Source organism: Neofelis nebulosa, chromosome 10, assembly GCF_028018385.1.
Source record: "Neofelis nebulosa isolate mNeoNeb1 chromosome 10, mNeoNeb1.pri, whole genome shotgun sequence".
NCBI classification, from domain to species: Eukaryota; Metazoa; Chordata; class Mammalia; order Carnivora; family Felidae; genus Neofelis; species Neofelis nebulosa.
The window spans coordinates 110,410,235-110,424,999 of record NC_080791.1 but is presented as its reverse complement, the minus strand read 5'-3'; the positions used below and the strand labels follow the sequence as shown (position 1 = coordinate 110,424,999).

At 54.0% G+C, this 14,765-nt stretch overlaps 1 protein-coding gene across 2 annotated transcripts; it reads right to left on the bottom strand.

Annotated features, from left to right (window-relative positions):
- Window positions 1-10,747: 10,747 nt before the first annotated feature.
- Window positions 10,748-13,724, bottom strand: LOC131488262 (glutathione S-transferase P). 2 transcript variants are annotated; one of them, XM_058689849.1, is made up of 8 exons: window positions 13,622-13,724; window positions 13,210-13,245; window positions 12,797-12,903; window positions 12,602-12,689; window positions 12,155-12,258; window positions 11,393-11,500; window positions 10,994-11,207; window positions 10,748-10,813 (listed from the first exon to the last, which is right to left on the bottom strand). In XM_058689849.1, coding segments are annotated over exons 1-7 (633 nt in total). In that variant the 5' UTR covers window positions 13,623-13,724; the 3' UTR covers window positions 10,748-10,813; window positions 10,994-11,018. The 2 variants fall into 2 exon arrangements, with proteins under 2 accessions (XP_058545832.1, XP_058545831.1); XM_058689848.1 differs by having other exon boundaries at window positions 10,748-11,207.
- Window positions 13,725-14,765: the final 1,041 nt, after the last annotated feature.

Here is a 14,765-nt window from a genome sequence, read left to right as displayed (position 1 = left end):
AGGGCCCAGCAGTCCTGGCTCCCAGCCGGGGGACCCCCACTCCTGGGCAGGGAAAGAGATTGCCCAGACAGAGCTGGGGATTACACAGCTAATCCGAGCCTCCGCGACCTGAGTCCGTGGATCCCTCCCTATGGGGCAGGAGAAGGGGGGCAGGATGGAGCCAGAGGGTGGATTCCTTCCTCATCCCTAACTGGGTCAAGGGAACACAAGGCCACGGGGAGAAGGCCGCCTGGGGATGCCGTGGACGGGAGATGGTGGGGCATGGGATGATGAGAAACTCTTGCCATGTGTTATCTCCTTAATCCTCCCACAACCCAGAGCGTAGGAATGATGAACCCCTGTTTTCAAAAGAGGACAGAATGTATTAGCAACGCAGAGTGGCCTGCCCCGGGCAACACAGCTGCCAGAACTCAGCCCGAGGGTTCCTGACCTGAGATCCCCCACTCAGTCCCCACCCATCCAGAGCACCTACTTGCCAGGCTCCCCTCAGTGTCACCTCCCAGAGAGCCCTCCTCTGAGGCATCCCAGGCCCCGGCCGTCCCCTCTCCCTCCGCACCTGTCCCGTCCTATGCCACTTTCTCGCATCTGCCTCCCCGACCAGCCTCCAAACCAGAAGCCATTGCTGTGTTGGGCTAACTTTGCCTTCCAAATGCTCCTTGTTCCTGTGCCCTCCTGCCCATCCCATGGCCATGACCGGGGTTCGCTTTTAGCCGGAATGTTGCAAAGCTTCCTTGAGGTCTCCCAGCCTCACATCTCGACCCCTCCGATTCCTTCTCTGCGCCACGGGGTGAGTGGGATTGAACCTCAGATCCATGTTGTCTCTCCTTTGCCTGAGACCACCGAGGGGAGGTTCCCCAGTGTCCTCAGGACAAAGCCCAAGCCTCCTGGCCTGGCATTCAAGATCAGGTGCCGACTTCTCCAGCTCCAGCTCAGATGGCTCTTGCCACACAGAGGATCTCTCTGATTTCCACCAGAGGATCCGTCTTCCTTACGTTCTCCTCCTGAGGAGCCCTTTGAATGTCACCTCCCACCATCTCTAATAACCTTGCCCCAGGTCCTTTGTGACAACGGCACGATCAGATCTCTCTTCTCCACCCCACAGCGCAGAGCTTCTCAAGGGAGGTGCTTACTCCATATTATAATCCAGTTTTGTAATTGGAAGGTGAAAAAAAAAATCAACGTCTTTCCTGTTAGGAATTTAAGATGGAAAAGCAAAAAGAAAGGAGTAATATGTTTTCACCACCCTGACTTAAAACCCACTATCGTTTTTCCTTGTTTGTTCCCACTCTGTTTTCTAGGTGATTTGAAAACACTTCACAAGCATTTGATCCTTAAAAATGTAGACCTTAACGAGCCCCGCGTCAGGCTCTGGGCTGATGGCTCGGAGCCTGGAGCCTGTTTCCGATTCTGTGTCTCCCTCTCTCTCTGCCCCTCCCCCGTTCATGCTCTGTCTCTCTCTGTCCCAAAAATAAATTTTAAAAAAACGTTGAGAAAAAAAAAAAAAAATGTAGACCTTAACAGGAAAAAAAACCAAAAAACAAAAACCCACAAAAGTCCCTCCGCCCCAGAGCTAAATGCTTGAGTCCAATAATATCTTCCAATCCTTTAAAGAAAAAAAATGCCTTTACTTGTACATGCATTTACCTACAGGAATAATATGAGTGTTTGGTGCTTTCGTACATGTCCTAATGAATCTTGCTATATCACAGTTTTTCACCTTGCTTTTTTGCATTCAAGACGCTATGTTTTTGAGATTAATCCATATGGATACAAATAGGTTTAGAAACGTGATTATCTACAGGTAACACCAGAGCTTCAAGGTTAAGGACCTGGATTCAAAATCCTGCTTTTGCCACTTACTACCTGTGTGATTTTATGACCCGTGCCTCAGTTTCCCCTAATGGGAAATTAGGAGAAGCTGTGCCCTCAAGGAGCATCTGTTGGAATGGAGAACAGTAAATGAGCAGTGCCTGACACACAGCAAATGCCCAAAGAACGTTTAGCTAAATGCCCTGGATTATAGATTAATTTGGACAAGATCCCCATCCTTACAATACTGAGTCTCCCCACCCAGGAGTGTGAGGTCACTCCTCATTTTTTCAGATCTTGTATGTTCCTTGCTAAACATGTGGCACTTTTACTTTAAAAACGGTGCACATTTTTTAACATAGGAATTTTATGTGATGTCTTGTCCTTTTACGTTTTGTGATCTCTGTTTTAATAACATTTTCTCATTGGTGTGAATAGAGCACCATCAATTTGCCTGATTAGTGCTGATCTGGATCCCTTAATGGACTCTCCTGTTATATAAAAGTTTGTCCGGGGGCGCCTGGGTGGCTCAGTCGGTTAAGTGTCCGACTCGATTTCGGCTCAGGTCGTGATCTCACGGTCGGTGAGTTCAAGCCCCATATCAGGTTCCGTGCTGACAATGCGGAGCCTGCTTGGGTTTCTCTCTCTCTGCCCCTCCCTGGCTTGTGCTCTCTCCGCCCTCACTCTTGCTCTTAAAATAAATAAATAAATAAATAAATAAATAAATAAATAAATAAATAAATAAGCTTTAAAAAAAAAAAGTCTCAGATAAAGCTGGAGGCTCAAAACCTTCACAAGAGTATCTGCCTAGGCTTTTCTCTGATATTTGTATTACCTTCTTCTACTTAGAACGTCTTCTCCAAACAATGGAAGGGGTCTTTCTGCTGCAGGCAGAGGAATGACCTTTAACCTTCAAGTAGCTTGCTAACACACTAAGGGTATGGAATGACCAGGCAATAAAATCTGAGTTGCCCTCCCAGATCTGGGCGAGGCTTGGTTTGTTGCCCAGGGGCACCTTGGAAATGGGCTGCCCTCCCATCAGGCAGGAAGGGAAAACATCCAGAGGACTCTGGCCTATTTATCTTGAGACAGCGCCTAAGTGTGACGATTGTCATGGCACCCTGTAAGTAGGAGGTTTGCCAAGGCCTTTGGTGGAGTCCTTGAGCATATTAGGGAAACTCCCTTGCAAGGCCCAGTTTTATCATGCATGAATGGGGCGCTCGGTTTCATTGAATACTTCTACATCTCAGATGTTATATTGTTTTTCTTCCTTCTTCATTACATCAATCCTTTTTCTAATCTGTTAAACTATGTTTGACCTAAAGGTGTGGTGGAGTGAGGCAGCTAGAACAGATTGTAGCCACTTGGGATTAAATCTTGGGCTCTCCTGCCTACCAGCTGTGTGGCCTTGGGCAAGTTCCTTGACATCTCTGTACCTCATAGTATCATCGTAATGGTTACATGTTTTAATCTCCGTAAAACCTTAGGTAGTGCTGTGTGTCTGCTGTTCTCGTGCTTTTCTTACTCCGGGGACAAATCTTTTGGTCATGCGTTCTGTTCTTTCACTGTAATGCTGGCTCGGGTTTTACATCAGTGCTCGTAAAGGAGGGTGGCCTATAGTTACATTCCCTCCAGGAAATCTTGTCCAGTTCTCTTTTTTTTTTTTTTTTAATTTTTTTTTTCAACTTTTTAAATTTATTTTTGGGACAGAGAGAGAGACAGAGCATGAATGGGGGAGGGGCAGAGAGAGAGGGAGACACAGAATCGAAAACAGGCTCCAGGCTCCGAGCCATCAGCCCAGAGCCTGACGCGGGGCTCGAACTCACGGACCGCGAGATCGTGACCTGGCTGAAGTCGGACGCTCAACCGACTGCGCCACCCAGGTGCCCCTGTCCAGTTCTCTTAAAAGTGGATCACTTTCGGGGCACCAGGGTGGCTCAGTCAGTTAAGTGTCCGACTTTGGCTCAGGTCATGATCTTGCAGTTCGTGGGTTCAAGTCCCATGTCAGGCTCTGTGCTGACAGCTCAGAGCCTGGAGCCTGCTTCGGATTCTGTGTCTCCCTCTTTTTCTGCCCCTCCTCTGCTAGCTCTCTCTTTCTCTCTCTCTCTCAAAAATAAACATTTTTTAAAAACATCTAATTAAATTTCATTTTGTTTTATTTTAACCCAGTTAGCCTCTGCCTTTTAAAAAGTTTGACCCATTTACATTTATTGGTATTACGATATTATATTGTGTTTTCTACTTAGCATTCTTTCTCTTTATTTCTTTTTCCCTCTCTTTTTTGGTTTTCTGCTGAATTAACTGTGTTTTCTTTGTGCCATTTCCTTCTCCACTCTTGTTTTGGAAGTTACGCATTTTGTTTCTATTTTTACCAGTTCCCCTTGCATTTTTAACAGTCATACATAAATTTCTTTTTCAGGAAATGCTAATTAAGAGTCTATCCTCCTGCTGAGTATGCCACTAAAACAAAAACAGAGTATACTGCCTCCCTCTGTGCATGCCTCCCTCCCAAATTCTGTCCTTCTGTTTTCTGGGTTGGCCCCATTTGTGACCTGGCATTACGGGTCCCCTGCTTTGTGCTGCCAGTGGAGACCTGGCCTCAGTCATGGGGACCTCTAAGGTTTGTTCTCCAGGGCCGAGTACAGACTGAGGACCTGGCCCCAAGCCCTGTGCGTTCAGCCTGCTGTGTTCCTGGCTGAGATACAAGCCTTCAGCCCCCCCCCCCCCGCCCCCCCCCCCCCCCCCGCTAGACTACAGGCTTCTTCTTGTTCATTTGTTGTTTTTGTTGCTTTTCCTTCAGAGGTTTACTTCAAGCCTACACAGAATTCCCTTTTCGTATCTGTGTGGCATTCAACTATTAACATTTTGTTTCTTCTCTGATTTTAATGCGTTTGAGAAGGACACGATGGATTTCTGGTTGTAGTCTGCTACCTTGAACTGGATACCTTCCTATTTTTTTCCCATTCACTTAAACTTTAGAAAGTAAGATCGATCGGTCATGGCCAGGGGGGTACACACAGGACCAGATCAGTGCATTTGAGGCAAGCAGCACAATTGACGACGCGTCTAACACAGGTCTCCCCCCCTGCGCCCCAGCATAGGATGCCTCGCATACCCTGTAGATGCTAGTCCTGACGTGAGCGAGAGCCACTCCCTGTCAGCCTGCCAATGTGTCAGGGCCCCTCTTTGGCTTCTGCTGGTTCTGAAGCACTGGACACTGCGGTCTCCCCCGTTGGGGACCCGTCAGCTCTCAGTTGGGCACAGGTCCCAAGCACCAGTACAAGCCCACCCCTCCCGGCCCCTCCCTCGCAGCACACCCACGGTCAGATGCCCAGCACATAAGGTCTAGGAGTCTGGAACATCTCCATGTTGGTCATTTGCCCACTCCACATCATCGCTTGGAGTCCTGCCTACAGCCCCTTTGTCCTCTCGCACAAAAGCTCTTGTCTCTGCTCTGCCCAGTGTAGCCCTTGATGGCTATTTGGGGTGACAGACACCAGGAAGAGTTCACACACCGCTCAACCAATCCCAAGCTTCTAGAAACATGAGACTCGTCTTCCCCATCCCTCAAGGGTTCGGTTTTTAGAAATGCTCTATCTTGTTCATCAGCAAAAAGAGAAAAAAAAAAAAAAAAAAAAAACCCGCCGGACATTTATTATTGGAAACAGGTTGAACTGTTCATCTTCTGTTACACGTTTTTCCTCCCGATACACAAAACTCACGGCCACAAAGGACCTGTGGCAGGGGAGCCCTGTTGCTGCAACAGGTCGTGACACCATAGCCAATATTTATGGTTTCTCTTCCTTCTTCGTGAATCCCACACGTTTGCCTCCAGCGAGCACCCCAGCTGCTCAGGGGGCTTTACCAGGTGGGGGGGGACTTGATATGAAGATGTCATATGTCTCTCCAAATTAACCTATAAAAACATTTGAATTCCAATCAAAATCCCGTCAAAGTTTTTCGTGGAACTGGGAAAACGAATGCTAAAATCTATATAGAAGAACGCAGGGTCAGGAATGGCCAGGCCAGGTTAGGAGAACAAGGCTTGGGGGAAGCTTCCCTACCAGACAGCAAGACTAATTATAAAGCTAGCAGAATCGAGAAGAGCCACCCAGTGATTCTGAAATATGGTGCTTTATCACAGTTTGCTAGAAGTTTTACAATTTTGGTTTTGATTTCTTCTTTGACATGAGACATCTTAAGAGAGATTTATAGGGGTGCCTGGGTGGCTCGGTCAGTTAAGCGTCCAACTTCGGCTCGGGTCATGATCTCACAGTTTGTGAGTTTGAGCCCCACGTCAGGCTCTGCTGACAGCTCAGAGCCTGGAGCCTGCTTCAGATTCTTTGTCTCCTCTATTTTCTCTCTGTCTCTCAATAATAAATAAACATTAAAAAAAAATTTTTTTAAATGTCATCGCAAGCCCGAGGTCATGGAGTCTCTTACTTTTTTTTTTTTCTGTTAATATTTTATTTTTCTCATCACATGTAGACAAACCCTACTTCAGGGTTTCTCATTCTTGACATTGAACATTTGGGGCTGGATAATTCTTTGCTGTGGGCACCTGTCCTGTGTGCATCATAGGACATTTGACAGCATCCCTAAGTGCCAGGAGCACCCCACAAGTTGTGACAACAAAAATGTCTCCAGACATTGTCAGATGTAACCTGGATACAAAATCACACACACACACACACACACACACACACACACACACACACACACACACATTGAGAACCACTGATCTATTTGGATGTTGTTGTATATGGTGTGAGGTAAGGATCCAGTACTTTTCCTCAATACGATGTATTAGTTTTATTAATATTAAATAATTCTTTTCAAACTTGTTTATGATGCCACTGCCATTACATGTCCACATCCTATATGTGCGTGCATCTGTGATTGTATATGGTGGACCCTGACTAGATTATCACAAACTCATTTCCTTTTCCTGGGCACAGAACCCCCTTGCATCTGAATGGGACAGAAGTGAAGAGTGTCACTTCCAGGTCCGGACAGCAGGGAGCAGCAGGGAGCAGGTGTGTCTTCATCATGTTCTCTCTCTCTCTCTCTCTCTCTCTCTCTCTCTCTCTCATCCCCTTCCAAGGACACCTTGTCAGAGTATGAATCTGGGGGTTGAATGGGCCTACCCAGTTCTTACTCAGGGTCTCGTGACCACAGTCAGATGGCACTTGTTGTTGGGGCCACTCTGAGGGCTTCTTCCCTCACCTAGTGGGGCTGAAGGAGGAGCTGCAGTCTGAAACAGCTGTGGCTCACTGTCAGGCTGGGGTGTCTCTCTCTCCCTCCTTCACTTTCCCCCCTCTACCCTCTCTGGTCTCTCCACGTGGGGCTCTCCCTGTGGCAGCCTCAGGGTAGCTGGATTTTTTACACAACGACTGAAGTCAGTTGTCCCCGAGGGAAACTGCAAAGCTGCATGACCTTTCCTGACTCAACCTAAGAAGCCCCACAATGTCTCTTCCACTGTCTCCGTCCAGGCAGCCACAAGGAGGGCATAGAGACGCCAGAGCATAAATTACCTGTGAACACACGTCAAAATCACAAGCTATCTGATGCGGTTCCAGATTCCTTATCCCCTGGGTGTGGTGTTTGTTTCTCCCTCTGGAAGGTTGCAGGGTCTTCGTTTCCTTCCCGACGACTCTGGAATTTTATGATCTGCTTTGTGGTTCTTTTGTCAACATGCTCGGCACTCATTGCGCCTTTCAGCTTGAAAGCCCATCTTCCGTCCTGGGAAAACTTACTGCGTTATTTTTATTTTACTTTTTTTTTTCCTACCCTCTTCTTTCTCCCTCCCTCTGGACCTCCTGGAATAATACTGTTATTCTTATCTTTCCATGCCTTTATTATTTTTTTTTTATTTTCATGCGTATTTTTCAACTCTATCTTGAGGTTTTTCATTTCTGCAATCTCATTTTTAATTTCCAAGAGCTCCTGAGTACTCTTTATAATAACCTCCCTTTTGGGGCGCCTGGGTGGCTCAGTCGGTTAAGCGGCCGACTTTGGCTCAGGTCATGAGCTCGCGGTCCGTGGGTTCGAGCCCCGCGTCGGGCTCTGTGCCGACAGCTCGGAGCCTGGAGCCTGCTTCGGGTTCTGGGTCTCCCTCTCTCTCTGCCCCTCCCCCATTCATGCTCTGTCTCTCTGTGTCTCAAAAATAAATAAACATTACAATAGCCTCCCTTTCTTACCTCCTGGATGTAATATCTTTGTTTATGTCCCTGAAGATAATGATTAAAGCTGATTTGAATTTTTCTGATACCACCTGCACGGTCCCTATCTTTTCTGAGTTCTTTTTCTTTCCCCGTTTATTGCTGTCTCTCTTTTACGTGAGAGATTTCTCTCAACTGTCTGGCGATTATCTGTTGTCCTTTGATATTTGTCGTGTCAGGGGTGAGCGGGAAAGCTGAGGGTTTATCAAACACAGACCCTGTCACCAGGGCCCCTACATGTCAGTTTCCGCTTCTCCCAGGGGATTCCTCCAGTCTTCCACTGGGCTGTGGGCCTCTGCCCACGCTCCAGAAGCTGAGCTGGAGGGCTGTGCAGGGGGTCTCAAGGTTTGAGTATGAGGACCCTCCCCTGGCCTGCAGGCTACGCAGCCCCACCCACTGAATAGGGCCAAGTGAAGACCTACCACTTGCTAGTTGACACAGATGCCTGAAAACCCACTTAACGGGCACTGGGTCTGCTGGGGAAGGGTGATGCAGCGACAGCCCCTGATGGAGGTCACCAGCCCCAGCTGTGTGGCTTCTTCTGCAGCCAGATCCTCCGGACAGGCATTCCCACAGACCCACTCTTAAACCTCTTCGCCAACGCCCCCCGTGCCAGGCCCCCAGTCTTGGCCTCTTCCAAATTCCTGGGACCTCCCGGGGCCTCAGGGCCATCTCAGCGGGTCCTGAAGGAACCACGTGCCTGGGGACAGTGCCGTTTGGCACACCACCCCTGTCTTGGTGTTCCGATGGGCGACCCAGACTGGTCCTCGTGGTCAAGTGGCCGGGCTCCCCCAGGGCTCAGAACGGCCAGGAGCAGCTCCTCAAAAGGAGGATGTGTAGGCTCCTGTTTTCTCCCTGCAAGATGCTTCTCCGCTTGGCTTTAAGTGCCTGAGGAAGAGGCTTCCAGCTGGCTGGGGTCCCCGGTCTCCAGAAAGACGAGAGGCTGGGAACACAACAGACAGTGGCCAGACCACAGGGGAAAACAGAACTCTGACCCCGCGACCCGCTGCAGCCCGCCCAGAAAACCAACCTCTTGTCTGCAATAACCAGCCAGGAAGCCGGCGGCCGTGGGGCGCGCCTGCGGGAAGTCAGACTGCTAGCTCTAGGGGACAGCGCAGGAAGCCAGGCAGCGAGCCTGGTGACAATTGCCCGGAATGTCCAGGACTTCATTCACAAGTGATAGTTTCCCCAGTTTTTTTTTTTTTTTCCTAAAGACCAACCAGAAAAAGCCACCTCTGCTCCCCACCCCCCCCACCAGTTCTACCGAGCCCGCTCACTGCTTCCCCAGGCCAGCAGCCTCCATTCAGGGCACACCCGAAGCCTCCCTTTATCCCCGCACGAAGCCCTCCCTCTCCCCTGCCTGCTGAGTCTCTGCCAAACACAAGTGAGCAGCCAACCCCCTCGCCAGCAAGTCTGAGTGAAGAGCACCGCTCACTCCCATTTGCTGCTCAAGAAGGCAGCTAGGCCCGTGGCTCCCAGAAGAGGAACGTAAGGTACTGATGTGGAGGAAAAAGGAGGGCAGACCGGTCTCCGTCGGTCCACAGGGCCGGGCTCTTCAGGATGCAGAGGACAAGATGTGCGAGGGCGATGTGCTGCCCGAGGAAGGGCGGAAGGAGCGGGCCTGGCCTAGCTCTGAAATCCCCCTGGGCTCTTCCCCTGACCGGTGGCCAAATCACCCGGCCAGGCCCAGGTGCTGCCCTGCAGGAGCACCATCAGCTGTGCCCACGGTCCTCGGACAGGGCCCACCTATCTGTGCCACCTTCCGGCCTGCTGCCGAATGTCCGCGCCAAGGAGAGGGCTGGGCCCTTCAGCTTCCGGAGGCTTCCCTTAGCTCAGGGTCTTCCTCCACCACCAAATGAGGGGATTCTAGCTGACCGTCACTGACCGCTCTCAGGGTCCGGTCTGGGGGAGACAGAGGGGCCTGGTTTCAGCGTGGGGCGGGGGGGGGGTAGTCCCACGGCCCTCTCTCTGAACCCCTCCCCGATCCCCTGCAGAGGCAGGATGACGCTGGGAGCTGACCGGATTCCCTTAGCCTGAGAACAAAGGAGGGATCAGACAGGATGGGTCAGATTATGCTGTAGTTAACAAGAGCTCTAAAATGCCAGCAGTGTAAAACCGCAGGGTCGTTGCTCAATCACATCACGTGTTCGCCACACTTTAGCGGGGGCTCTGCTCCACGTCGTCCTTACACGGGGCCCAGGCTGCCATCACCTGTCCTGGAGGCTGGGGAGGACAGCGCTGGGATCTCGCAGGGGCAGCGGCCGCCCCGGGACTGATTTGCCCACCCTGCGCCCAGCCCACCACTGACTGGAATGCGTCAGAGGCCCCTCCCCCTGGCAAGGGTCGTTTTCGCCTGTCACTCTCTGCCCGGGGAATGTGGATGGTGAGACAAGGCGGTGGGAGAGCCAGCGGATCGCGCAGGGTTGCTCCTGTGTCCGAGACGCAGGGGGGAGCCGGGAGGGCCCCCCCCCGGAACAGCAGTGACTGCCCCTCCTCCCACTGACCCAGCCTGGGCCGCACACAGCTACTCAGCTCCTACCCTCAGCCCCCTTCCCCAGGGGCCCCTCGGCTCCTGGGCTCCGCTGCCCCGGGGGGGAGGCCCTGTGGCAGGTGGCCCTGCTGAAACCAGAAAGCATTTTATATTAAGTGAGCCTCTTCTCTCTCTCTAGACTGTGGGCATCTCCGGGGCAGAAACCGTAGTTCATTTCTCTTACTGCTTTTTTTTTTATTTCTTCGGTCTCTTTATTCCTGTTCCTGGAGCTCAGCAGACTGGGTTGAAGGCCCTAAGAAGATACGCCCATGTGTTTTAGGACTCAAGCGTCCTAGCTGGCTGCCCCATCCCTCCCTCAAACCTGACTGTTGAGGATGTGATAGCCCCTCCCCAGGAAACTGAATGCTCGCAGCAATGCTTCTCGCTTGGAAATTTTATTGGTCCCCAGGAAAGGGGGGCAGGCAGCCCCCACCTCCCGCCGAGGGGGCTGCAAACTCTCACTGCTTCCCGTTGCCGTTGATGGGACGGTTCACGTGCTCAGGGGAGGCCAGGAAGGCCTTGAGCTTGGGCCGGGCGCTGAGGCGCGCCACATAGGCCGAGAGCAGGGGGAGGGAGTCCAGGCAGCCGGGGGCCAGGACCTGGTGAATCAGCAGCAGGTCCAGCAGGTTGTAGTCTGCGAAGGAGATCTGCAGGGCAGGGGGCAGGGGGCAGGGGGCTCAGCAGGCGGGAGCGTGGGAGCCAGGGAGTCTGAGCCGTTCCCTAAGTCCGCCCCGTTCTGCTGAGCCACGGGTTCCTGAGTTCCCCCTGCGCCTGTTTCCCCTCCGCCAGAAGGGGATGGTGCAGGGGGGGCAGGACAGAGCCAGACGCTCACCTGGTCGCCCACGATGAAGGCCTGGCCCCCCTGGTTCTGGGACAGCAGCGTCTCGAAAGGCTTCAGGTGCCCCGGCAGTGCCTTCACATATTCCTTCTTGCCTGCCTCCTGCCAGAAAGACACCACCGCGTGTCACCCTCCTGACCCCCACGCTGCTGCCCACCCCAGCCTCTGCCCCAGCCCTGAGACGCCCCCTTCCTTTTGCCCTATTTCGTGAATCACCACCCGCCCAGGCCGGAGCCCCAGTGCCCCCCTGCTCACTTCCCATCCCCAGGGCCGCACCACACCCTGTCCAGCTCAGCCGTGGATTCTTCTTTACCCCACCCCCACCTCTCCGCCTCTGCCGTGGTCTCCCACCAATCTACTCCAGAAGTCTTGGAAGATCCTTCTAGATCTCACATCCATACCCGGCCCTGCTTAAGATGCCTCGATGGCTCCCCGCTGCCATCGGGGGACTATCCAGCCAGCCAGTTCGAGGCCCCGAGGATCTGGGCCTCTTGCCCCGCCAGTGCCAACTCCTGCCACGCTCCCTCTCCCTCCCCCACGGCCACGCACATGCCCTGCGAAGTCGGCCCCGGGTCCTCAGATGTGCTCCAAGTCAGGATACTTTGCACCTCCAAGGGCCAGCACCTGCTCCCAGAAGCTGGCTACAGATCCTTCCCCTCCCCCGCCACTAAGAAGCCCAGCCCTCCCAGGCCGGAGGGAGGCAAGCCTTTCTTTGTACTCCACCGTGCCCAGCCCAGCCCTGGCGCCCAGGCTCACATAGTTGGTGTAGATAAGGGCGGCGTATTTGCAGCGAAGGTCCTCCACCCCATCATTCACCACGTCCACCAGGGCTGCCTCGCGCTGGTCCTTCCCGTATAGCCCTGGGGAGAAAGTCAGCCAAAGCATGACTGGGTGCCTGACATGCCACTGGCAGGCCATGTGGCTGCCTGTGGGCACAGCCGTGGAGAAGGAAGGACGGAAGGCCGGTCCTGACGCACGGTAGGCGCTCAGAACTCAGCAGGAGGCAGACCCAGGCTTGACTGGGGGGCAAGTGACATAACCTCCTCGTGCCTCTGTTTCCACCATCCCACAGGGCTCACCAGGCAGCTTGATTTAAACGGAGGAGGTTCAGAGGGGGGCAACAAGGAGATGTGTGGGAGCACTGACTGATGCTTGCCCCCCCCCCCGCCCCCCCGCCCTGCCACCTGCAGCTTCAAGACTCACCAAGCGTGCGCCCCAGGTGTCGCAGGATAGCATTGGACTGGTACAGAGTGAGGTCTCCGTCCTGGAACTTGGGGAGCTGCCCGTACAGCTGGGGGGGGGGCGGCACAGCTCCGTCAGAGATGCGGAGCTTGGCTCCCCCCCCCCCCCCAACGCTGCCCAGCCCCCGGCCCCCCTCTGGGCAAGGCAGCCACTCACACAGGAGGCCTTGAGCGGGCCCTGCAGCCAGGTCTCCTTGGTCACCACCTCTTCCTTCCAGCTCTGGCCCTGGTCTGCCAGCAGCATGCGCATGGCCTCACAGCGCCCTGGGGAGGGGAGGACAGGGTGGGGGGATGCGGGGAGACCCCAGCCTCAGAGCACTCTGGGGAGGGGCCGTGGAGGCAGGGACTCCGATGACGACCCCCCTGGACACTAGGGAGGGGACGGGCCAAGGTGGAGAGAGCAGATATTCGGGCCTAGGGAGCGTAGGGGAGCAGGGAAGGAGGCCCCAGCTAGTACCCACATGATGGAGGGGTGGGGTGGGGGTCTTGGGGTGCTCCCCAGGTGGGCGAGGGGCGTGGGCTGCAGCCCCAACCTCTGCCTCCCCCGGCTGCCAGGCACAGGGCGCCTACCTCGGACCGGGAAGTAGACAATTGTGTAGGGCGGCACTGGAGCGGATGGAGAGAAGTCTGTTAGGGTCTGGGAGGAGGAGATTACGGACGGGAGACAGCGCCAATCCGTCCTCCCTGGGGTCCCCTTGCCGGCTCTGGGCGCTCCGGGGACCGTGGGAGCAGGTCTCTGCGCTGGAGGCGCCGAGCCCCCCCCCGCCCCCGCCCCGGAGAGCCAACCGCGCGCCGCTGGCGTCGTGGGTCCCCTGGATCCCCATCCCGGCGCGGGGGTGGCAAGGGGGGCGGGGGTGCAGGGCCTTCCAGGAACTCTGGCCCGAAGCTGGGGGGGGGGGGGGTCCGGCCTCCAGCCGGGAACGCCCCGAGGCCTCTGGAAGCGCCCCCCCCCTCCCCCGGAGGCCCAAGCGGGGGGACTCACTGGTTGCAGCGCGGACAGCGGCGGCTCAGGCGGCGGTGGCGGCGGCGGAGCTGAGGCCCGGCCCGGCCTCCAGCCTTATAAGGGTTGTCCCGCCCATCCCCGTCCCGCTCCACCCCGATGCTGACTCACGGCGCCCCGGAAGCCCCGCTCCCGGTCCCGAGCCCCGCGGGTGCCCCCAGCCCACCGTCACACCGGCCGGAGGCCCTGCCAGCCCGCCCGCCGCCCCCTACGGGTGGCCCGAAGTTTGTGCTCAACAGCGGCCCGGCGCCGATGACTCCCGGCCAGCGCCAGCGCACCAGCGGCCAGATTCTTCCAGAGCCCTTCGCCGTTTGCCCACCGCAGCTGCTTTCCCCGCTTGGTTCACAGACCTCAGAGGCACAAAGCCTGTGTCGACCAGAAAAACAAAACAGGCGGTTATTTTACCAGCAAAATGGGTTTATTCGGGAACAGCAGAGAAGTGTTACTCGGGACAAGCAAGCTATGGGAAAACCACAGGCAAGTCCAGGGAACAAAGGACAGGAACTCTACTTTTTAGAGACACAGGAGGGAGAGGAGAGGGGCTGCTTTGAAAGAAACTCTATTGGAAGAAAGGAGGGGGTGATGGATTTTCATTGGCTGGGCTATTGGAGGAGGGGAGGAGAAAATGGTTATGTTCCTCCTGCTGGGAGAGTTAAAAAAAAAAAAAAAAAAAGAGTCTTCCTGTGGGGTCTGCAACTGAGGAGGAGTGTTCTGGCAGAGAGGTCCCCCCTCCCCTATTTTACATGAGGTTTTCTTTATTCAGTCTCACAAAAGGGGGAACCCTTTTGATCAAAATCTCCTTCCTCTCCCCACTCCAAAAGCATCCATGATCAAGAGTCCCGTTTTCCAAATTCAGTGGCTTTTTTGTCCCTTCCTGCCAGGAGGGACCCTTCCCGGGTGGCACGTCCCACATTGGAGGGAAAGTACACAGATGGGAAACCCCTGACGCCACATCTGTAACCAGGAGGGTAGAAGGGAGGACTCTCAGGCATTTCCTCTGTGGAGTGGAGTCTGTTATCTTTTCAAAGTCGTTCAGGTTGGAGATCATCTCAAAGCATTGAATGGCATCACCTTATTGGGCACATCATTTCTACAATGATTTGACCTGCAACGGCTACAAAACTTA